Source organism: Ostreococcus lucimarinus, chromosome 10 (genome assembly GCF_000092065.1).
Source record: "Ostreococcus lucimarinus CCE9901 chromosome 10, complete sequence".
In the NCBI taxonomy this organism is placed as follows: Eukaryota; Viridiplantae; Chlorophyta; class Mamiellophyceae; order Mamiellales; family Bathycoccaceae; genus Ostreococcus; species Ostreococcus sp. 'lucimarinus'.
Genome location: NC_009364.1, coordinates 577,337 through 598,916, shown reverse-complemented (window position 1 = coordinate 598,916; position 21,580 = coordinate 577,337). Strand labels below are relative to the sequence as shown.

General features: G+C 60.5%; 11 protein-coding genes across 11 annotated transcripts; 6 read left to right on the top strand and 5 right to left on the bottom strand.

The window, feature by feature from the left end:
• Positions 1-491: 491 nt before the first annotated feature.
• OSTLU_11 (predicted protein) lies at positions 492-7,042 on the top strand (the record flags this gene model as incomplete). Its single annotated transcript, XM_001420188.1, has 5 exons — positions 492-552; positions 778-895; positions 1,030-3,822; positions 3,901-4,668; positions 4,801-7,042. Coding segments are annotated over 5 exons (5,982 nt in total), but the record flags the coding sequence as incomplete, so codon positions are not given.
• A 224-nt stretch (positions 7,043-7,266) lies between these two features.
• CYN20-3 (predicted protein) lies at positions 7,267-7,911 on the bottom strand (the record flags this gene model as incomplete). Its single annotated transcript, XM_001420007.1, has 1 exon — positions 7,267-7,911. One exon carries the CDS (start codon positions 7,909-7,911, stop codon positions 7,267-7,269), a length of 645 nt encoding a protein of 214 aa, XP_001420044.1.
• A 208-nt stretch (positions 7,912-8,119) lies between these two features.
• OSTLU_26314 (predicted protein) lies at positions 8,120-8,851 on the top strand (the record flags this gene model as incomplete). Its single annotated transcript, XM_001420187.1, has 1 exon — positions 8,120-8,851. One exon carries the CDS (start codon positions 8,120-8,122, stop codon positions 8,849-8,851), a length of 732 nt encoding a protein of 243 aa, XP_001420224.1.
• A 774-nt stretch (positions 8,852-9,625) lies between these two features.
• Positions 9,626-10,985, top strand: OSTLU_46754 (predicted protein). The gene has a single exon (XM_001420186.1). It carries the CDS (start codon positions 9,725-9,727, stop codon positions 10,895-10,897), a length of 1,173 nt encoding a protein of 390 aa, XP_001420223.1. The 5' UTR covers positions 9,626-9,724; the 3' UTR covers positions 10,898-10,985.
• A 187-nt stretch (positions 10,986-11,172) lies between these two features.
• On the bottom strand, positions 11,173-12,198 carry OSTLU_37993 (predicted protein; the record flags this gene model as incomplete). Its single annotated transcript, XM_001420006.1, has 1 exon — positions 11,173-12,198. The coding sequence occupies one exon, from the start codon at positions 12,196-12,198 to the stop codon at positions 11,173-11,175; it is 1,026 nt and encodes a 341-aa protein (XP_001420043.1).
• A 1,306-nt stretch (positions 12,199-13,504) lies between these two features.
• OSTLU_38278 (predicted protein) lies at positions 13,505-13,939 on the top strand (the record flags this gene model as incomplete). The annotated part of the gene is made up of 1 exon (XM_001420185.1): positions 13,505-13,939. A coding segment is annotated over one exon (435 nt), but the record flags the coding sequence as incomplete, so codon positions are not given.
• Positions 13,940-15,433: 1,494 nt separating this feature from the next.
• Positions 15,434-16,357, top strand: OSTLU_3024 (predicted protein; the record flags this gene model as incomplete). The annotated part of the gene is made up of 1 exon (XM_001420184.1): positions 15,434-16,357. A coding segment is annotated over one exon (924 nt), but the record flags the coding sequence as incomplete, so codon positions are not given.
• Positions 16,358-16,541: 184 nt separating this feature from the next.
• OSTLU_26310 (predicted protein) lies at positions 16,542-17,254 on the bottom strand (the record flags this gene model as incomplete). Its single annotated transcript, XM_001420005.1, has 2 exons — positions 16,542-17,185; positions 17,245-17,254. The coding sequence occupies 2 exons, from the start codon at positions 17,252-17,254 to the stop codon at positions 16,542-16,544; spliced, it is 654 nt and encodes a 217-aa protein (XP_001420042.1).
• Positions 17,255-17,645: 391 nt separating this feature from the next.
• On the top strand, positions 17,646-18,778 carry OSTLU_50659 (predicted protein). Its single transcript, XM_001420183.1, has one exon. The coding sequence runs from the start codon at positions 17,706-17,708 to the stop codon at positions 18,747-18,749; it is 1,044 nt and encodes a 347-aa protein (XP_001420220.1). The 5' UTR covers positions 17,646-17,705; the 3' UTR covers positions 18,750-18,778.
• Positions 18,779-18,924: 146 nt separating this feature from the next.
• On the bottom strand, positions 18,925-19,959 carry OSTLU_88512 (PPI family transporter: peroxisomal targeting signal type 2 receptor (PEX7); the record flags this gene model as incomplete). Its single annotated transcript, XM_001420004.1, has 1 exon — positions 18,925-19,959. The coding sequence occupies one exon, from the start codon at positions 19,957-19,959 to the stop codon at positions 18,925-18,927; it is 1,035 nt and encodes a 344-aa protein (XP_001420041.1).
• Positions 19,960-20,054: 95 nt separating this feature from the next.
• OSTLU_26307 (predicted protein) lies at positions 20,055-21,505 on the bottom strand. The gene has a single exon (XM_001420003.1). It carries the CDS (start codon positions 21,353-21,355, stop codon positions 20,078-20,080), a length of 1,278 nt encoding a protein of 425 aa, XP_001420040.1. The 5' UTR covers positions 21,356-21,505; the 3' UTR covers positions 20,055-20,077.
• Positions 21,506-21,580: the final 75 nt, after the last annotated feature.

The following is a 21,580-nucleotide window of genomic DNA, read 5'->3' as shown; positions in this document are numbered from 1 at the left end:
GTCCGCGGAATAAGATTTGTCCTTTTGGCGGGAAAGCTTTCGCGTCGCGACGCGCGTCGACGGCTCGATCGTGCGTCGCGCGACGCGCGAATCCGACGCGTATTCGTGATCGGCGCGCTTCGATCGCGCGCGTTCGTTCGTCGCGCGCGTCCTCGTTCGTTCGTCGACCGGACAGCGTCGTCGTGTGTCGACGAGCGGCGTCCTTTCGGTCGGTCGGGGCGTTCGAACGGGCGGCGATCTCCCGGGTGTTTCGCGTCCCTCCTGTCATGTCTCGCGGTCTCCCACGCCGCGCGCGTCGTCCGACACAGCGCGACGCGTCGACGACGGCCGTCGACGGCGATCGCGCGCGCGAACGAGCGCGAACGAGCGCCGCGCGCGAGATGCGCGACGCGGACGACGGCGCCGCGCGCGAGCGGCTGCCGCGACGTTCGATGGACCGAGGTCTCGTGCGCGCGAGTCCGCGCGAGGACCTCGACGCGGCGTACGAGGCGTACGTCCTCTCGCGGGGAGGCGTGCGATCGATACGGAAGGTTTTAATCGCGAATAATGGATGTGCGTGATGCGCGACGCGCGCGCGACGCGCGCGGCGCCGACGAAGGCGCGACGGGGACGTCGTTATCCGAGTCGTCGTAACGCTCGTCCCGACGAGGGTCCGACGCGTTCGAGACGAATTTCGTCGCCGACGACGCGGTCGTGGGAGATGGCGCGCGCGAAATCGTAAAAGTGAAGCGCGCGCGCGATAATGACTGACGCGAGTGCGAATTTTTCGACACGCAGTGGGCGCGGTGAAGGCGATTCGGTCGATGCGTCTGTGGGCGTACGAGACGTTCAAGTCGCACGAAGTTTTGCATTTGGTGTGCATGGCGACGCCAGACGATTTAGCGGCGAATGCAGAGTGCGTGCGATGCGAACGTCGCGTGATTGGCGCTCATCTCGCGATCGTCGGCGGCGAATTCGCGCTCGAAGCGTTTTCGCGTTTCGACGAGACTGACAGGCTCGGATGATAACGACGTCCCATTCTAAACATAGATACATCCGGTTAGCCGATGAATTCATCACCGTGGAGGGGGGGAGCAATAGAAACAATTACGCAAACGTGGATTTGATCGTCAAAGTGGCGCGAACGTGCGGCGCAGACGCGGTGTGGCCGGGTTGGGGACACGCGAGCGAAAATCCGCAGCTGCCGTCGCAGTTGGCGTATCACGATATTGCATTTTTGGGTCCACCAGCATCTGCCATGGACGCCGTTGGAGACAAGATTTGTGCGAACATCCTCGCGCAATCGTGTGACGTGAATGTCATCCCTTGGTCTGGTAGCGGTCTCACGGTACCCGGCACGAGCATTCCGGAGGACGTCTTGAAGCAAGCGACGCTCACAGACGTCGCCGACGCGGTGCAGCGAGTGGGAAAGATTGGTTTTCCGGTCATGATCAAGGCTTCGGAAGGGGGTGGTGGGAAAGGTATTCGCAAGGTGAACTCGATCGAGGAACTCAAAACTGGTTTCGCCCAGGTCCAGGCCGAAGTCCCGGGTTCGCCGATTTTCATCCAAAAGCTTAGCGTGGATTCAAGACATTTAGAAGTTCAAATGGTTGCCGACGCGCACGGTCAAGCGATCGCGCTGTATGGTCGTGACTGTTCCGTTCAGCGCCGACATCAAAAGATCATTGAAGAAGGTCCAATCACCGTGGCGCCGAGGGCATTGTGTGAAGAGCTCGAGCGCGGCGCCGTGCGACTGGCGAAAAAGGTTGGCTACTGTGGCGTCGGTACCGTGGAGTACTTGTACAACATCAAGACTGGCGAATACTCGTTTCTCGAAGTCAATCCTCGTCTACAAGTGGAACATCCAGTGACAGAGCAGATAACTGGGGTGAACTTGCCCGCAGTACAGCTGCAGCTCGCGATGGGGATACCGTTGAACAAGATTCCGGACGTCCGTCGATTCTTCCAGCAAAGCGACGTACGCGGGGTTTCTTCTATCGATTTCGATAACACTACGCCGATTCCGCCGCTCGGTCATTGCGTGGCGGGAAGAATCACCGCTGAAGATCCCGACAGCGGTTTCAAGCCTACGTCTGGTGCCATTCACGAGCTTCATTTCCGTTCGCTCCCGGGCGTGAATGGATCATTTTCCGTCGGCACCTCGGGCGGAGTTCATCAATTCGCCGACTCGCAGTTTGGACACATCTTCGCTTTCAAGCCAAGTCGGGCGGAAGCCATCACTTTACTCACGCACGCGCTGAGCGAGTTAAGCGTCCGCGGGGAGATTCACTGCAACAAAAAGTACTTGGGGAAGTTGTTGGAGAAGCCAGAATTCTTAGCCGACGAACACGACACCGCTTGGCTGGATGGTCTTATCGCGGCGAGCGACAGAGCAGAGACGTTGCACGAGCACATCGTAGTCGCGTGTGGGGCTGTGCTTAGATCATCGACGAGGCATCAAAAACTCGAGGCCGAAGTCGCCTCGTATCTGAATCGAGGCGTCCCGCCTGAGACGTGGATGACGAATCTCAGCGAACACAACTTTGAGCTGATTTACAACGACATCAAGTATAACTTGCGCGTAACCATGGGGAGTGAGAAGCTGTTTTATCTTCACATAAACGGAGGTCTCATCGAAGCCGAAGTTCTTGTGTTGCAAGACGGCGCTTTGAAGGTGCTCTTGGACGGTCGCGCGTACTTGGTCCACCCCGAGGAAACGAAAGTTGGAATGAAGATTCACGTCAACGGGTTGCCGTGTTTCTTCCCCGATGATTTTGACGCCACCAAGCTCATCGCCCAAGGTCCTGGAAAACTGCTCAAGTACTTGATTTGCGACGGCGAGCGCGTGGAATCCAATCAACCTTACTGCGAGATCGAGGTTATGAAGACGGTGATGCCTCTGATTGCGACGAGCACGGGGACGATTCGGCACGTGGCGCGTGTAGGCGCGATTTTAGAAGCAGGCGATGTTTTGTGTGATGTTGCCGTCGAAGACGCTACCGGTGTGCGTAGGTGTGCGCCGTTCACGGGAGAGTTTACGAAAATGCACACGCGTTCGTTAACAGGCATGTTACCGGATGACTCTCCGCTGGTTCGATTCTCGCGCACAAGCACTGGTGTCGACCAAATTTTGGCTGGTTACGATTACAATGGTGATCCGACCGAAGTGTTATTTGACGTGCTCGGCACGCTACCACTCGTCGTGGATGATTTTATGGAGTCGCGAGAAGCCGTGATTTCGCGTGCTCGTCCGTCGGCGCGACTCGAGCTGCGCGAGATCGCCGAAGCGATGTCGGCGTCCATCGTCGGCGAGGCGAATGGAGAAAACACGACAGACGCCGTATCTGCTGCGGTCATGCGCGTTAGAGCCTTGATCAACGAGTACGGCGCTGACTTTGCACCGCTAGCGGCATTTTGCGAACGTCATGACGGCGGATTGGCGCAGAGTAGGGCGCGCGTGTTGACGCGATACTTGGAATCGTTCTTGGACACGGAAGAGCCCTTCTCGAGCTGCGCGTCGACCGAGGACGCCATCATGTTCTTACGCGATCGCTACCGCAACGATGTTTCAGTCGTCGCAAAGTATGCACATGCAAACGCCAAACTCAAGCGTAGATCGGATTTGGTTTTGAAGATCCTCGAACAAATTTCGTTGCACGATATGATCGACATACCGTCGTGCAACGCCGCCGTGGTGCGTTGTATGAATCTTTCTGGGCGCGACTACGAATTGGTTTCCCAGACAGCGCGCGAAATCATCGTGCGTAAGCAAGAGATGACACGTAAGTCGAGACGCGAACGCATGGCTGCGGCTTCTCGGGCCAACCGCATGTCTCGCGACGAGTCCTTTTCTGCCTTCGCGCAAATTTCCCTTGACGACGCCAAGCGCAAGAAGCGCTCGGCGTCTCTGTCAAAGACGAGTGCCGGTAGCGAGTCAGATCTCATGAGTAACGCTGCGAGTGACAACGAGGCGTCGGACAGCAATCCTTCGTTCAAGAGATACGTCGGTAACATTTACCTCGATCGGCACAACTCCATCACACGGTATCAGTCGTACAGCAACATCGACGAAGCCACGGATGAGATTTTGGACGCGCACACTTGGGAGAGCTTGTTCGACAGTACGTCCGAAACGTCGCGAACTACAGCGATTGAGACTCTATTCGGCGCGACTGGCGTAGATACGTACATGATTCCGAACGCTCAGCCCGAACCGTGCGCATGCGAACCAGAAGTCATGCGAGTCTGGCTCGACGACACCATTCATCTCTTTGCCCCATCTCTTGGACACGCGGTGGCGGCGCTTCCCGATGCGACGGCGAACAAACCGAAGAAGTTGCACTTCATCATCTCGTATCATAGACTTGTGGGTAGGAACGACACCGATATTCGAGCCGCCGCGGAGGCTTTTGTGACTGGACAGTACCTGGCTGGTGCCCTCAAGTGCGAAGGCCTCGAATACGTCGTGGTCACGTTGCTGGCGCTCGACGCCAAGCCGCATCATTTCGCGTTTAAGCGTACTTCTGAAGATTCCACAGTCGAAGGTTTTTGTGAAATGTCGAGCGCACGTGGGTTTTGGCCTCACATTGCCGATCAGATGGAGGTCGAACGGCTCGCACTCTTCCGGGTCGAGTGCGTAGGCGTTTTGAGCTCTCGTTCCCATCATCGTCACACGAATTTTGTGACACCGTCTGAGTACACTGTCGGTGTATTTCTCGCTGAGGAACCGAATGTCAAGCCTGGGCACAAGCAACCCCAGCGCGATCGTCGCGTGTTTTTGCGAGCAGCGGTTTACAACAAGGACTTGCTGTTTGAAAACAGCCCGTCTGAAGGAACGCCGCGCCGCACAGCTTTGGGAAGTGTGACCATGGACTCAGAGTTGGCTCGAACGACGATAGGTGGTAGTTCGAGCGGCGTGCACGATGATAGCGTGTTCGCTGATGTTCTCGGCTCTCTTGAGCTTGCGGTGGGTCGTCATCGCACTGCCGCGAACCACGTCTTCATTAATCTCGTCGGCGCCGACGCCGAGGACGATTTGCCGAGCGTTGAAGCGGCGATAGCTTCGTTCATTCACACTGCGTTCAACGATTTGAAGCGGTTGAAGGTTGCATGTGTCGAAGTGCGCGTCGGCACGGGTTCAGTCATCGCGATGAACACCAGTGGCTTACGATTTAAAATCACGAAGACGCTGGATTGCGCCGCGCGTGACGTGCACCCTCGGTTGAACAAGATTCAGCGCAAGCGAATGGCGTGCCAAAACTTGTCCTCGACGTACGTATACGACATTCCAGAAATATTTGCGAATGTCCTTGCCGAAATCAACCCTGGCGTAGGCGACATCATCGATCTCATGGAGCTCATCTTTGACCCAAGGACGCGAGCGCTCGTTTGCAGCGATCGTGCGCCAGGGCTGAACGAAGTTGGCATGGTTTGCTGGCGCGTCAAGTTGGCGACAACAGAGTATCCGAAAGGACGTGAAATCATTCTCGTTGCGAATGATATCACGCACATGTCCGGTTCTTTGTCTCCGCCGGAAGACAGTGTCTACCGCGCCGCGTTTGATCTCGCTGTGGCTGAAGGTTTGCCGTGCGTTTACATCAGCTCCAATAGTGGCGCGCGCATCGGTCTCGACGAAGCCGTCAAGGCGGCGTTCAGAGTGAAGTGGGTCGACGATGATGACGTCTCTAAAGGTTTCAAGTACATTTACCTCAGCGAAGATGACTACGAGATCTTGTCCGCGAAGGGTCGGGTCAAGGCGAAGCGAATCGTTTACCGCGACGAGATTCATTACGCGCTGACGGATGTGTGCGGAGGACAGAGCGTCGAGTGCTTACAAGGATCCGGTGAGATTGCCGCGGCGACGAGTCGTGCGTACAAACACACAGTGACGATGGCCTACGTCACCGGTAGGAGCGTCGGTATCGGTGCGTATTGCTCTCGTCTATGCCAACGTGTGGTTCAGCACGTCGACGCGCCGTTGATTTTAACCGGCGCGAGCGCATTGAATAAGGTGCTCGGTCGCGAAGTTTACACGAGCAACTCGCAAATAGGCGGTCCTAAAGTCATGGGCGCCAACGGGGTATCTCATCTTACCGTACCCGATGACGTGCACGGTGTGAAGAATATTCTTCAATGGTTGTCATACGTACCCAGCCGGCGCGGCGCGCCGCTCCCCTGCGTCCCGTGCGTCGATCCGGTGCGACGTTACGTGACGTTCAATCCTCCTTCCTCTCCGCACGATCCACGTGAGCTACTGCACTCATTCTTCGACACTGATTCGTTCATGGAAGTCATGCCCGACTGGGGACGAACTGTCATCACAGGTCGCGCGCGTCTCGGCGGCGTGCCCATCGGCGCCGTCGCCGTGGAGACGCGAACCGTGGACAAGACGATTCCCGCAGATCCGGCGTTTGCGAGCGCACAAATCGCGGAAGAGTCTCAAGCTGGTCAAGTCTGGTTCCCCGACAGCGCGTTCAAAACCGCGCAAGCGATCGGCGACATGAATCGCGAAGGACTACCTCTCATAATCTTTGCCAACTGGCGCGGTTTCGCCGGCGGTTTGCGAGATATGTACGGCGAAGTTTTAAAGTACGGCGCCTACATCGTCGACGCGCTTCGCGAGTACAAACAGCCGGTGTTTGTGTACATTCCTCAAGGCGGAGAACTTCGCGGAGGCGCTTGGGTGGTCATCGATAGCTCCATCAATCCGGAGCAAATGGAATTCTACGCCGCCGAAGGCGCCAAGGGCGGCGTCCTCGAGCCCGAGGGCATCGTCGATATCAAATTCAGGCGTCAAGATTTGCTGTCGACGATGAAGCGCACGATTCCCGGAGGCATCGGTGACTCGCACGAAGACGAGGCGAAGAAAAAAGCACTCATGCCGACATTCAAACAGCTCGCCGTGCACTTTGCCGCTTTGCACGACACTCCGGGCGTGATGCTGCACAAGAAGGCGATCAAGGCTGTCATCCCCTGGGAGACGTCGCGAGAATTTTTCGCCCTGCGTCTTCGCGCGCGTTTGGCGGAGGAAAGAATCAAGTCAGCCATCATCGCACGCGGTGGTTCCAGCGCCGACTTTCCACGACTCCTGGCTTCTGTATCGAACGTGATAGAACAAGTCGTCGCCGAGGAATTCGGCGTCGTCGTTCCGGAGACACACGCCGACGTCGAGGCGATGCTCGCGACGATCAATCGCGACGATTAGATCGAGCGAATGTAATTTTATTTTAGCAGCATTGACAACGTATGCACGCGCGCGCGCATAGATAATTAAAGTGACGCGTCGATTTAAAGTTCGGCGTCCATCGGTAAGACGCCCGAGTCGGCAATCAGCACCGGCTTTTGCGGCGGCGTCCCCTCGAGGTTTTCGATCGCCGTCACGACGTCCATGCCCTCGAGCACGCGCCCGAAGACGGTGTGTCGGCCGTCCAGCCAGCTCGTCTTGACGGTGCAGATGAAAAACTGCGACCCGTTCGTGTCCGGCCCGGCGTTGGCCATGGACAGCGTCCCCGGCCCCTCGTGCTTGAGCTTGAAGTTTTCATCCGGGAATCGCGCGCCGTAGATCGACTTCCCCCCGGTGCCGTCGTGATTGGTGAAATCACCACCCTGAATCATAAAGTTCTTGATCACTCGATGGAATCCCGAGCCTTTGTACCCGAATCCGTTCTCCCCCGTCGCGAGTTGCTTGAAGTTTTCCGCCGTCTTCGGCACCGTCTTCCCGTACAGCCCCATGACGATTCGCCCCGCGGGTTCACCGTCGATCGTCACGTCGAAGAACACCTTATCGGTGACTTTCGGCGCGCGCTTTTCCGCGAGCACCGGCGTCGCGACGAACGCGCACGCCAGCGCGCCCAGCGCGACGACGAGCATCATCTTGATCGTCGTCGTCGTCGTCGTTCGTCGTCCGTTTCGCGCGCGTTCGACTCGCGTCATCGCCTTCGTCGGGACCGTGGAAACGCGACACGCGCGCCCGAGCTCCTCGCGCGATCGTCGCGCGTCGGCGCGTCGTCGTGTGCGGCGAATCGCGTCGCGCCGGCCAATCGCGTCCCCGCGCGCGCCAATTCGATTCGCCGCACGCGCGCGCGCGCGGTGCATGTCGACTCGAGCGCGCGTCGCGCGCGTCGCGGGCCGTCGCGCCGTCATGACGCTCGCGAGCGCTGACCGGGGCAAGCGCAAGGGCGCGACCGGCGCGCGCGCGAAGACGACCGAGACGACGACGACCGAGACGGCAAAGGCAAAGGCGAAGAGGACGAAGGCGAAGACCAAGGCGAAGGCGAAGGCGAAGCCGTACCCCGACGCGCGCTCGGTGACGGTGAACGGGGAAAAATACCGAAGGTGCGCCGCCGCGCTCGTGTTCAACGATCGAGGCGAGATTCTGTGCGGCGAGAGGAGCGATCGAGCGGGGTCGTGGAACGCGCCGCAGGGCGGCGTCGAGGCGGGCGAACGCGTCGAGGACGCGGCGGCGCGAGAACTGTTCGAGGAGACGGGCGTGCGCGCGATGGACGCGACGACGCCGAGCTCGAGCGGTGTCGTGCGATTGATCGGGGCGCTGCCGGAGAGCGATGGGTACTGCTATCGCGTGGAAGAAAACACGTGGCTCGCCGAGCGCGGACTCGCGGGACAGAGACTCGAGTTCGCGCTCTTTCACTGGCCGGGCGTGGACTGCGACGCCGACCCCACGACGCACCCGGCGGTGAATTTAGCGGGCGAAAACGGCGAAAGTCGCGAGTTCGATCGCTTGCGCTGGATAGATTTCGACGAGATGGTTCGCGACGTGTGGCCGAGCAAGCGGGCGCCGTACGCGCTCGCGCGCGACGTCGCCTCGCCGTTGATTCGCGACGCCCTCCGCGCCGCGCGCGGCGATTCCGAGTAGATTTTTTCGTGATAGACACACACACCACGCTCGCGAGTCGCGCGCGCGTCCTCGTCCTCGTCCGATCTCGCGTTTGACGTCGTCTCGCGTCCGTCGAGCAAACAGTTGGATGAAAAAAAACCCGAACGGACGCGGCGTCGACTGCGCTCGACGTCACAACTCGCGCGAGATCACGCGACGATGAGCGCGATGACTTTCGCGTGCGCGCGACCGATGGTGCTCAACACCGCGAGCGCGACGAAGCGAACGAACGCGCGCACCACCGCGCGAGGTGCGAGCACCGGGCGACGGCGACGCGCGCGCGACCGAGGCGCGCGACGCCGACGTCGGCCCGATGCGCTTTTCGGACGACGCGAACGTCGACTGACCGATGACGCCCGACGCCGACGAGCAGGCGCGACGAACGGTGCGGCGCTGAGCGCCCGTCGTGGATCCTTCGGAGGTGCGCGACGAAAGCGAAGACGCGCGACGCGCGACGCGAAAGCCCGCGACGCGATGGACCGTGGACTGGATAAAGATGGTTTATTCCTCGAGGACGCGAGCGCGCGACGGCGGAGGGGCGACTGGGCGCGCGCGAAGGCGCGATCGAAGGCAAAGAATCGTGAAAAATCGCGAATGAAACCTTTGGCGATCGCGCGCGAAGAGCGGGCGCGCCCGTGCGCCGAAGACGTGGCGCCGTCTCGCGCGACGCGAAACGGACGACTGACGAAGGGTATATTCACTTTCGCGAGCGCAGCCAACGCGTTGAGCAAGAGCGCGAACGGCGCGACTTTCGCGAACGCGCGCGCGGCGCGCGTGCGTGGTGCAGTCACCATCACGGCGGCGCACCGCCCGGACGCGGACGCTGAAGATGCGGGCAAGGGTCAACGCATTATGATCATCGGCGGCGACGGCTACTGCGGCTGGGCGACGGCGTTGCACTTGTCCAAGCGCGGCTACGCGGTCTCCATCGTCGACAACTTGTGCCGTCGTTCTATGGACGACCAGCTCGGTTTCAACTCTCTGTCTCCGATTAAGGGTATCCACGAGCGCGTGCGCAAGTGGAAGGAAGTCAGCGGCCGCGACATCGACCTCTTCGTCGGCGACGTCTGCGACTACGAATTCTTGGGCGCCGCGTTCAAAAAGTTTGCGCCGACGGCGTGCGTTCACTTCGGTGAGCAGCGCTCCGCGCCGTACTCCATGATGGACCGCACCCGCGCCGTGTTCACGCAAACGAACAACGTCATGGGTACCATCAACGTGTTGTACGCCATCAAGGAATTCGCCCCGGAATGCCACTGCATCAAGCTCGGCACGATGGGCGAATACGGCACCCCGAATATCGACATCGAAGAAGGTTACATCACCATCACCCACAACGGCCGCACCGACACGTTGCCGTACCCGAAGCAAGGTGGTTCTTTCTATCACTTGTCCAAGTGCCACGACTCCGCGAACATGTTGTTCTGCACCAAGGCGTGGGGCATTCGCACCACCGACTTGAACCAAGGCGTCGTCTACGGTCTCTCCACGGATGAAACCGACATGCACCCGGACTTGGTGAACCGCCTCGACTACGACGCCGTCTTCGGTACCGCGCTCAACCGCTTCTGCATCCAAGCGGCCGTCGGTCACCCGATGACCGTGTACGGTAAGGGTGGCCAAACCCGCGGTTTCTTGAACATCAGAGACACCGTGCGCTGCATTCAAATCGCGTGCGACAACCCCGCGCCGCCGGGCGAGATGAAGATTTATAACCAATTCACGGAGCAATTCTCCGTGAACGAACTCGCTGCTATGATCACGGAAGCCGGTAAGAAGGTTGGACTGAATCCAGAGGTCATCACCGTGCCCAACCCGCGCACGGAGATGGAGGAGCACTACTACAACGCCAAGAACTCCAAGCTTCAAGATCTCGGCCTCGAGCCAATCGCGATGCGCGGCGAATTCTTGGAGGGCTTGTTGAAGCAAATCATCACCTACAAGGATCGTGTCGACCAGCGACTCATTCTTCCGGGAGTGAACTGGAAGGAATCCGCTTCCGTCGCGGAAGTCATTGCTAAGTAAGCATTTAGGAGGCCTATAGCGAGTCTCGCGAACCAGAAAAAGTTGTTCAATCAAGCCGTTGTCAATATGACCCAACATCATTCATCGAGCGCGCGGTTCGAGCGACGGTTCGAGCGTGCACGAGGACAAGATCGATAAAAGTGTTTCACTGTAGTGTATTACTGATACGAATGAGCGGCCAAACGCGGAAATTCTCCGCGACTAAACCACGACGAGAGCGTCGCGCGGCGCGACGCGGCGATCGCGTTCTTCTCAACGGGAACGAACAGAACTGATCATTCCCAGTTTGCTGCGCATAATTCCGCCAAGTCCACTACGCGTTGCGAATAGCCCCACTCGTTGTCATACCACGCGACAACCTTCAACATGTCGTCACCCATGACCATGGTGAGCGCGGCGTCGATGGACGTGGAGACGTCGGAGCACTTGAAATCGCAAGACACGAGCGGCTCGTCGGCGACGGCGAGGATACCCTTGAGCTTGCCGGCGGCTTCTTCACGGAACGCGGCGTTGACTTCGTCGGCGGTGACCTTCTTGGAGGTTTGGATGACGAGATCGACGACGGACACGTTCGGCGTCGGGACGCGGAGCGCGATGCCGTTGAGCTTGCCCTTGAGTTGCGGCAAGACGAGCGCGACAGCCTTGGCGGCGCCGGTGGAGGTCGGCACGATGTTCAAGGCGGCGGCGCGAGCGCGGCGCAAGTCACGGTGAGACGCATCCAAAATGCGCTGGTCACCGGTGTAGGAGTGCGTGGTGGTCATCAAACCCTTGACGATGCCGAATCGGTCGTCGAGAACCTTGACGAACGGCGCGAGGCCGTTGGTCGTGCACGACGCGTTGGAGACGATCTTGTCGGTGTTCTTGTACTGGTCGGCGTTGACACCGAGGACGTAGGTCGGGATGTCGTCACCCTTGGCCGGGGCCGTGATGACAACCTTCTTGGCGCCCGCGGTCAAGTGCTTGGAGGCGCCCGGGGTGTCGATGAAGACGCCGGTACCTTCAATGACGATGTCGACGCCGAGAGCCTTCCACGGCAACTGGAGCGGGTCACGGGAAGACACAATCTCGATGGACTTGCCGTCGATGGAGATGTGCGTGTCGTCGATGATCTTGACATCCGCCTCGAACGTGCCGAGGACGGAGTCGTACTTGACCAAGTGGCTCGCTTGCTTCACTCCGCCCGAGTCGTTGATGGCGACGATGTCGAGCATGGTGTTGGCGCGTCCGTGCCAGCATCGCAAGAAGTTGCGGCCGATGCGGCCGAAACCGTTGATGGCAACCTTGCATTGCTTACCCTTCATCGCCGCGACGGTCTTCGCGCCAGTCGCCTTGGTGGCGGTTTGGCGCGCGACGCGACCGGTGAAGGTTTGCTCCGCCTTGGTGGGGAGCGCGGTAGAGGTGAGGCCAGTGAACGACTGTAAACAACACGAAAAACACGCGCGCGCGTTCGGTCAGTCTCGGCGCTTCTCGCGGTCGATTCAACACTATTCGTCGTGGACGAGGAGTCGCGACCCAGCCCCGACCCCCTCGACGCGCGCGCGGGTGGTTTATCCACCCCGCGCGCGCGCGATCGGCGGCGCCCGCGCGTCGTCGCCCACGCCGCGCGGCCGTTCGACGCTCCGAGAGCGCGAGACGAGCCCCGTTCGTCGCGCCGCGCGTCCGCGTCGCGTCGCCCCCGCGCCGTCTTTCGTTCGCGCGGCGTCGGACGCCGACGGCGCGCTCGATCGCGATGTCCCCGTGGCGGTGTCCCCGACGCCCCATCGCGCGCGCGTCCTCGCGTCCTCGCGCCCGCGTTCGCCCTCGACGCGGCGTCACTCGACGCGCGAATTTTTTCCCCATCATTCGCGCGCATCGCGACCCCCACGGCGTCGCGCGCGACGCCATCGCGCGTCCCGATCGTCGCGCTCGATCGCCCACGTCGGATAACGCGACATCCTCGTCCCGCGTCGTCCCGTCCCGAACCCCGCCGCGGCGCCCCGCGCGCGGTCTCGCGCGCGCGCCCTCGATCGTCCTCGTCCTCGCGCGCGCGTCGCGTCGCGTCGCGTCGCGTCGCATCGCATCGCGCGCACCATTGGCTTCGTCGATGCGTGAAGTGACGACGCGATCGCGTCGCGCGGCCGACGCGCGCGCGACGGCCGACGCGCGGGCGTGGCGATCGCGCGATCGCGGTTTTGGTGGCGTGCGCGTCGTCCACGATGCGTATTCGGGTCGTTCTGAGTCCCATGCGCACGGGACGCTCGCGCGTAAATGTGAAATCCACGATCGCCCCGTGACGTGGCCGCGCGGCCGGGTGTCGGGGCGTCGGCGCCGACGCCACACGACGACGCGCGCGCGTCACCGCGCGCGCGCTCGATCGCGACGACGCGCGATCGTCGCCCGCGCGTCCTCGACGGCTCGGCGCGGACGGCGTCGCGACGACGACGCGCGCGGGGCGGCAGCGCTGGAGACGGCGTGACGTCGACGCGAGGGCGCGCACCGATGGCGGCGACGTCGTCGAGGGACGCGGAGGCGTCGACGCGCGCGGCGACGCGGACGACGAGCGTGGATACCTCGCGACGACGCGCGCAGTCGATGACGGAGATGAACGAGCGAAGACGACACGGGACGATGGAGACGCGGACGCGGCGAACGAGCGCGACGAGCGGCGGCGACGGACCGACGGCGACTTCGGACGTGCACGTGCTCGTCGTGGACGACGAGAGGATATGCCGGACGGTAACGTCGTCGTTATTGCGAAAGTGTGGGTATCGCGTGACGACGGCGGAATCGGGAGAAGAGGCGCTGGAGCTGTTGAGACGAGGGACGGAGTTTCACTTGTTGCTCACCGACGTCATGATGCCGGGCATCGACGGACCGGCGCTGTTGCAAATAGTGCGCAACGACGAGCGATTGCGAGACATGCCGGTTATCATGATGAGTGCGAACGAGCACAGCGATACGGTGTTTAGGTGCATTCAATACGGGGCGGAAGACTATTTGCTTAAACCCGTGAGTAGAAAAGCCGTCAAGCACATGTGGCAGCACGTGTGGAGAAAGTCGCAGATACAGTCGTCGCGCGCGGTGCCGCGGTTTGAAAACGGGGAAGAGATTTTAGAAGACGAAGACGAAGATAGAGGGGAGTTAGTGCACGGCGTGCCGGCGGTGCCCGAGCACGTGCCGGAGGGGATGGGTAGCGAAGACGCCAACGCCACGGCCAAGTCGCCGTCGCCGACGCCGTCGCCGACTTTGCCTAGAAACAACTCCACGCTGAGTTTCGCCGCGACTGGAGCGAGTGTCAAGGCGGATGTCGCCGCGTATCCGTTTGCGGCGCCTACTGCGGCGCAGCAGATGGATAATGTGTCGCAAGGGAGCGTGGTGAAAATGGTCATCGACGCCGCCGACGCCGGCAAAGGCGACGAGGCGCGAAGTCGCGTCGTCCCCGAGTCCATCGTGCGGCCGTTGCCCGCGCCGTTGTCGGGATTAGAAAACGGCTCCCGACGACTGAGGGAATGGCTTGACGACGAATCCGCGGGGGCGCAAGCGACGCAAAAAGAGGAGCGTTGGCACGTCGCCGGCCAGATTCTCGCCTTCGTCGACGCCGTCAACGGTTGCGGGTACGCGTCTTACGAGCTATTCGACGCCAACTGCCTCGACATCAGTCCTCAAGGTGCGATCTCATTCGCAGCGCGTTCTCAAGTGGCAGCGGACCAAGACGAGTACACATTCGTGGAGCTCGCGCAAGAGCTCGGCGATCAAGACCCTCTGTTTGTTGTCGGCTTGGTGATTCTCAACATGTTCTGGCCCGACGTCTTCGTCACGATGTACGAAGCTGACTACCCGGCCAAGGCGCTGGAGAAAGTCATCACCATGAGTGGATTCGCAAAGCGCGCGATGACGGGCGAGCTCGCCGCCGCCAAGGTTGTCGTCTCCCTCCTTAGACAAAAAGATCGCGCCACCGCGAGAGACGCGAGCGAGCGGTTGCGAACGGTGGCGGGTGATGCGCGCGCGCACGGCGTGGAGACTGAGCGACGCTTGGAGACTTTGAAGCGTCTTGAGACAGTGTTGGAGACTTTACGAACGGCCAGAGATTCTCAACTGCGCGAGTTGACGCAATCTCACGGAATGCTCGACGTTTTGCTCGCCGAAGCAGGAGTCGCCAAAGGGAGCGCTTCAGAGCACTCTGATTCGCCTGATCGCAAACGCGCGAGAGTCGTCGAACACGCGATGGAGTGCTACGACGACGAGACTCTGACGCTCAAGGATCTTGATTCAGTCGTACACACGGCGTTCAAGTCGCCCAAATCGCTCGAACCGGCCGTGTTCGCGGATTTAGAGCGCGGTCTCTTCGACAAGTGCGCCGTGGCGATAAAGGAGGGCGGCACTAAGGGCGATTCGGACGCCGCTTGGTTGAAACGCGTTCGAGCGGATGGCGTCGATACTACGGCCGTTCGTGACGCTCTGGAAGAGTTTGAGAACGAAATATGTTTGGTGACTCGCGCGGTTTCCATCAAGCGGTGCGCCTCGATAGGCGGCGACTTCGCCGATTTCGCGGCAAATAATTCCATGGTGTGTTGCGCGAGCTGGGATCGGGATGGCGAGCTGTTCGCTACGGCGGGTACGAGCAAGTCCATTTGCGTATACGAGACGAGTGCGGTGATGACTTTAGGAGCGCGCGTGCACTGCCCAGCGGTGGAGTTTGAAGCGCACTCCAAGGTTTCGGCGTTGTGCTACAACCCGTACGTGAAGCAATCCATCGCGTCTGGTGATTATCAAGGCGTCGTACAACTTTGGGATGTGCAGAAAGAAACGTCCACCTGGGAGAACACCACCCACAGAAGACGAGTGTGGAGTATCGACTTTAGCCACATCGACCCGACTAAGCTTGCCAGCGCGTCTGACGACGGTACGGTTCGCATCTTTTCCACGACGACGAAGGAAGGCGTGTGCACGCTTCAAAACCGCGCCAACGTGTGCTCGGTGAAATTCCACCCGACGTCGGCACATATGCTCGCCATCGGAAGCGCCGATCACAGGATCCATGTGTACGACCTTCGCCAGCCGAGCACGCCTTTGATGACGCTGCAAGGCCATCGTAAGGCCGTTTCTTACGTGCACTGGGTCGGCGATGAGTTGGTTTCGGCGTCGACGGATAACACGCTCAAGCTTTGGGACATCAAGAGAAACGATCCCAGAACGGCGTGCGTGCGAACGTACGTGGGCCACACCAACGAGAAGAACTTCGTCGGGTTGAGCACCAACGCTGATGGGTACATCGCGTGCGGTTCGGAAGACAACATCGTGCACGTGTACGCGAAACATGCATCCTCTCCCGTTGCGCACTACGGCTTCGCCGACAAGCCGACGCCGATGTCGCACAACAGACGCGACAAGGGTGGATTTATCTCATCTGTCGTGTGGTCTCCGAACTCCAAACACCTTCTCGCCGCCAATTCCCGCGGCCATCTGAAGATTCTCTCCCTCAACAAGGCTTCGTAGAGTTGCCAAAGATTTTTTCCCGAGCCATTACTCGATTGATTACATTTATGTTCGAGCGTCCGAACACTCCTAACTTTAGTAGCAAAATATATTGCTTTAGAAGCGATTTTATTACATTGTAGAACACAGACACCAAAAACGTCGATTATTATCAAAACTCGCTAAAAAGTTAGTACGGCCGCGAGCGATATCCACCTCTATCGTCGCGATATCCGCCTCGATCGTCGCGTCGGTCACCCCCGTACGAGCGTCCACCGCCGCCGTAGCCACGTCCACCGCCGCCGCCGTAGCCGCCGCCGCCGTAGCCGCCACCGCCGCCACCACCACCACCACCCGAAGACGGTGGTGGCGCAGATTTCGGCTTACTTTGCGCGATGGATACGTGGAGCTTCTTCCCGTTCAACTCGTACCCGTCGTAAAAGCTCGGCGCCGACTGCGCGGCGTGCGGGTCGTCGTACGTAATCACCGCCTCGTCCTTCTTTTGTCCTCGTTCATCCAGGTATATGCGCACCGCATACGGCCATTGATCTGGGAATCCCGTGCGCTGCCGCACCCTGGAGATGATCCCGATCCCCGAGAACACCTCTCGCAAATCGTCCTCGCTCGTGCTCGCGGCGTCGAAACCTTTAATAAAGATTCGATTCGTCGTGTCCTCCAACCCATCCAACAACCACCCAGCCTGCGCCGCGCGCTCGCGCTCTTTCAATTCCTTCGATTTCCCAGCCCCGCATCGCTTACAGCTCTTCCGCCACGAAAAATTCGAATTATTACACTCCGCGCACCTCCAATCCGCGTCCGGGTCGAAGCGTTCCCCTCCCCCCCGTCCGCCTCCCCCGCCTCGATCGCGCTCGCGCTCGTCCCGTCGCCCGAACCTATCGCCATCCCGTCGTTCGCCTCGTCCTCGTTCGTCCTCATCGCGCGCGCGTCGTTCGTCCCGTCGCTCGCCGTCGCCGCCGTTCGATCCGAATCGCGCGCCGTCGCCGCCGTCCCGTCGTCGTCCGTCGTCTCGATCGCGTTCGCGCGACGTCGCGCGTTCGCGCGCGTCGCGTCGATCGCGATCGTCGTCGTCGCGTCGCGACATCGTCGCGCGTTCGCGCGTTCGCGCGTTCGCGCGTCGCGTCGTCGCGTCGTCGCGTCGTCGCGTCGTCGCGTCGTCGCGCGATCGATGCGGTCCGTGTTTTTGATCCGTGTTTTTGATCCGTGTTTTTGATCCGTGTTTTTGATCCGTGTTTTTGATCCGTCCGCCGCCGCATCGCGTCGACGATCGATCGCCGTCGCGCGATCGCGTCGCGAGTCGACCCGACCCGCGCGCACACCGGGACGCGTCGCGACGATGGCGCCGCACGCGAATTTGCGCCTGCTCGGCATGGGGAACCCGCTGCTGGACATCTCCGTCGCGTGCGAGGACGACGCGCTGCTGAAAAAGTACGACTTGAAGCTGAATGACGCGATCTTGGCGGAGGCGAAGCACGCGCCGCTGTACGAGGAGATGGCGACGCACGGAGACGTGGAGTACATCGCGGGAGGCGCGACGCAAAATACCATCCGCGTCGCGCAGTGGATGATGCAGCGAGAGGGCGCGACGGCGTACATGGGGTGCGTGGGAGAGGATAAGTTTGCGACGCAGATGCGGGCGTCGTGCGAGAACGACGGGGTGCTCGCGAATTACATGGTGGACGCGTCCACGCCGACGGGGACGTGCGCGGTGATCGTGAAGGATGGCGAGCGATCGCTGTGCGCGGCGCTGAACGCGGCGAATAATTACAAGGCGGAACACTTGGACGCGAGCGAAAATTTCGCCCTCGTGGAACGCGCCGATTTTTATTACATGGCTGGTTTCTTCATGACGGTGAGCCCGGAGAGCATCATGCGCGTCGCCAAGCACGCGTGCGAGAATAAGAAGACGTTCATGATGAACCTCAGCGCGCCGTTCTTGATGCAAGTGCCGCCGTTCCTGGCGACGCTCATGGAGGCGCTCCCGTACGTGAACATCTTGTTCGGTAACGAATCCGAAGCCGTCACGTTTGCCGAATCTCAATCCTGGGACACCAAGGACATCAAGGAAATCGCTCTCAAGATTTCCGCCATGCCCGTGGCGGAAGGCAAGCCGTCTCGCACGGTTGTCATCACGCAAGGTTGCGACCCGACCGTCGTCGCGCGCGACGGCGCCGTCGAAGAGTACGCCGTCATCCCGCTCGCCAAGGAAGACTTGGTGGATACCAACGGCGCGGGTGATGCTTTTGTCGGTGGCTACATCTCGCAACTCGTGCAAGGCGCGGACGTCGCCAAGTGCTGCGCCGCGGGTAACTACGCCGCGAACAAGATCATCCAAGAGTCTGGCTGCAAGTGCCCCGGAGTGCCGTCTTTCACCGCGTAATCCGCCTCGACGAGATTTGATTAGACAGTTGCACTTTTGTTATTTATCATTCTTCTTACAATCTAAATCTACATCTTCTCACAATATAGTTGCTACCGAAACTCAATTGCGCCCGAGGGAATATGTTTCGCTCTCATGTTCGGCGCCGTACATACATCTATATTTCGCTACTTTTTCACGCCACGGGAGCCGGCGACGCCGTCGCCATGGGAGGATAAGCCTGAGGCGCGCGCATCATCGCCGCAATCGGTGGCGGGCTTCCATCAACCGTGTTCCAAGCGTGTACCATCTCATCCCACCCACACGACGCCACTAATCCCTCCACCAAACACGACGTGTCTAGCCCGACGGCGAACTCGGTGTGATGCCCCCAACGATTCAGCAGCGGCGCGGGTGACTTCCAATCCCACATTCCCACCGTCATGTCGTACGAACACGTGTACACGACGTTTTCCGCGTGCGGCGAGCACTTCACCCGACGCACGGCGTAATCGTGCCCGACCAAAGTGTGCAACTCTCGCGACGGGTTCCGAATATCCCACAACCGCACCGTCTTGTCCACGCTCCCCGTGGCGATCACGCAGTCGTTCCACTTGTTCCAATCGCAACACAACGTCTCATAATCGTGCACAGGTACGCTCAGCGTCGCGTGCGGCTGTCGAAGATCCCAAATCTTCAGCAAACAATCCCCCGACGCGCTCGCGAAAATATCCGCGTGGTGCGGGCTCCACTCCGCCGCGTACACGCAATACGCGTGTTCCGCGAACGTCCGCATGCTCTCACCGCGCTCTAAATTCCACAACTTAATCGTATCATCCCATGACGCCGTCAAGAACGTGTCTCTTCCGCCCGCCAAATTCCAAGACGCCGCGTACACCTCGTGCGTGTGTTCGTGCAGGCTTCGCAGCGGGTTCGCCTGCGGCCCGTTCGCGATGTCCCAAACCTTCACGCTCCCGTCTCCGCACGCGCTGATGATGACATTTTCGTGTCCTTCGCTCCACGCGCAGTCGTACACCCCATCGCGCGTGTGAAACCGGCACAATTCGATGAAATTTCCCGTCAGCGGGTCGACATCGCCGATGATTTGCGCGCCGTTACCGATGATTCCAAAGTTTTGCGACGCCGATATCGCGATTCTGTGCGGCACGAACGGGGAAAACTTCACAGCGTAGCCGTTGAACCCGACGGTGCGGTACGACGACGGCGGCATGGCGCGCGCGCGTCCGAGTGTGAGGATCTTTCAAATCTTCAGCGCGACGCGCTCGGCATTTGCGAACATCTAAGGCTATGACTACAACGCGCGTTTGGCGAGACAAATGAATCGTGAACTAAATCGTGATGGTTTTCAACGCGCGCGCGCACGCGTCGGGAGCGCCGTCTTCGCCTCGGTTTCGTCGGTCCCAGCCGTCCTCGCGCGGCGAGACGTAAAACGTCTGATCTCCCTCGGGCTTCACGTCGACGAGAGGCTTGTCCAAGACGGCGGCGTCCATGACGTCGACGCAACACTCCATGAGGTTGACGCTGAATGGACGGTCATCCGATGGGTCGGGTGGAATGGCGTCGTAGCGCGCGGCGAGCATGGCGTCGCCGGCGCGATGGAACATTTTCGACCCCGTCGACGTGCCAAAGGTGACGCCGGAGACGGCTTTGAAGAGCTTACGCGCGACGGCTTTGCGAGATTTTACGTCGATGTCCGCGCCTCTGGCGGCGTACACACCGTCGCCGAATTCACCGTAACGCTGAATCACCGACCGGCGCGTCAGCGCTGGCTCGCACGCGGCGTCACCGAAGATGACTCGATCGACGTCGGCGAGCATGCACGGATGCTTGTAAAACGCCCGACCCATCATCACGCCCGCCAACTTGCCGTCTTCGCGATCGAGAAGCTCTTTCGCCTGCGCCAGCGAGTTTACGCCACCGTTTAGCGTGAAATCACATCTTCCGAACTCGTCGCACAGCGCGAACACTTCGTCGTATCGCAAAGGCGGAATCTTTCGATTGGCGTCGGGATTCAATCCGCCCATCACCGCGCTTCGCGCGTGCACGATGAAATGCTCCACTCCCGCCGCCTCGTGTATGGCCTCGACAAAGTTCACGACGTAATCGTAACAGTCCGTCTCTTCGTGTTTCATCATCGTCTTATCGTACCGCACCCCGAGTCTGTGTTTAATCGTAATCTTCGCTCGATCCGACGCCTCCGCCATGCGTCTCGCGCACTCCGCCGCGCGTTCGACGTCCAGCATCATCGACGCCCCGAACCGTTTTTCCGTCTCCCCCTTCCCGCACACTCGATCGCTCGGGCACCCACAATTTAAATTCACCTCATCGTATCCGTACTCACCCTCGCACACCTCCACCGCGCGCGCCAATCCGCTCGGATCCGCCCCTCCCAGCTGCGCCGTCGCCAGCGTTTCGCCGCGCGTCAGCGTGTTTGACTTTAAGCGTTCCACCGCGTCGTGATGCGCCATCTCCGTCCACACCCGCGCCCGTTTCGTCATCGCTCGCGCGAGCGCGCGATAATACGGCGTCGTCACGTCCAATCCGGGCGCGATCGCCAGCGTCGATCCCTCGCTCGCGCGCGATTTCCCTCGCGACGCGCGCGCCATCGGTGCCGTCGCGCCTCTTCCGGCGGCGGCGTCGTCGAGGCGGCGTCGTCGCTCGCGCCGAGGTCGCTCGCGCCGAGGTCGCTCGAACCGAGGCGCTCACGACGCGTCGCGTTCGAACGTCGTCGTCATCGCGCGTCGCGTCGCGTCGCGTCGCGGTGTCTCGACCGAGACGCGCGCGAATGAGTGAGTGAGTGAGTGAGTGAATGAATGAGTGAAGTGCGCGGC

Coding starts and splice junctions, on each gene's coding strand:
- OSTLU_46754 (XM_001420186.1), top strand. CDS start 9,725: ATGATCATCGGCGGCGACGGCTACTGCGGCTGGGCGACGGCGTTGCAC.
- OSTLU_50659 (XM_001420183.1), top strand. CDS start 17,706: ATGGCGCCGCACGCGAATTTGCGCCTGCTCGGCATGGGGAACCCGCTG.
- OSTLU_26307 (XM_001420003.1), bottom strand. CDS start 21,355: ATGGCGCGCGCGTCGCGAGGGAAATCGCGCGCGAGCGAGGGATCGACG.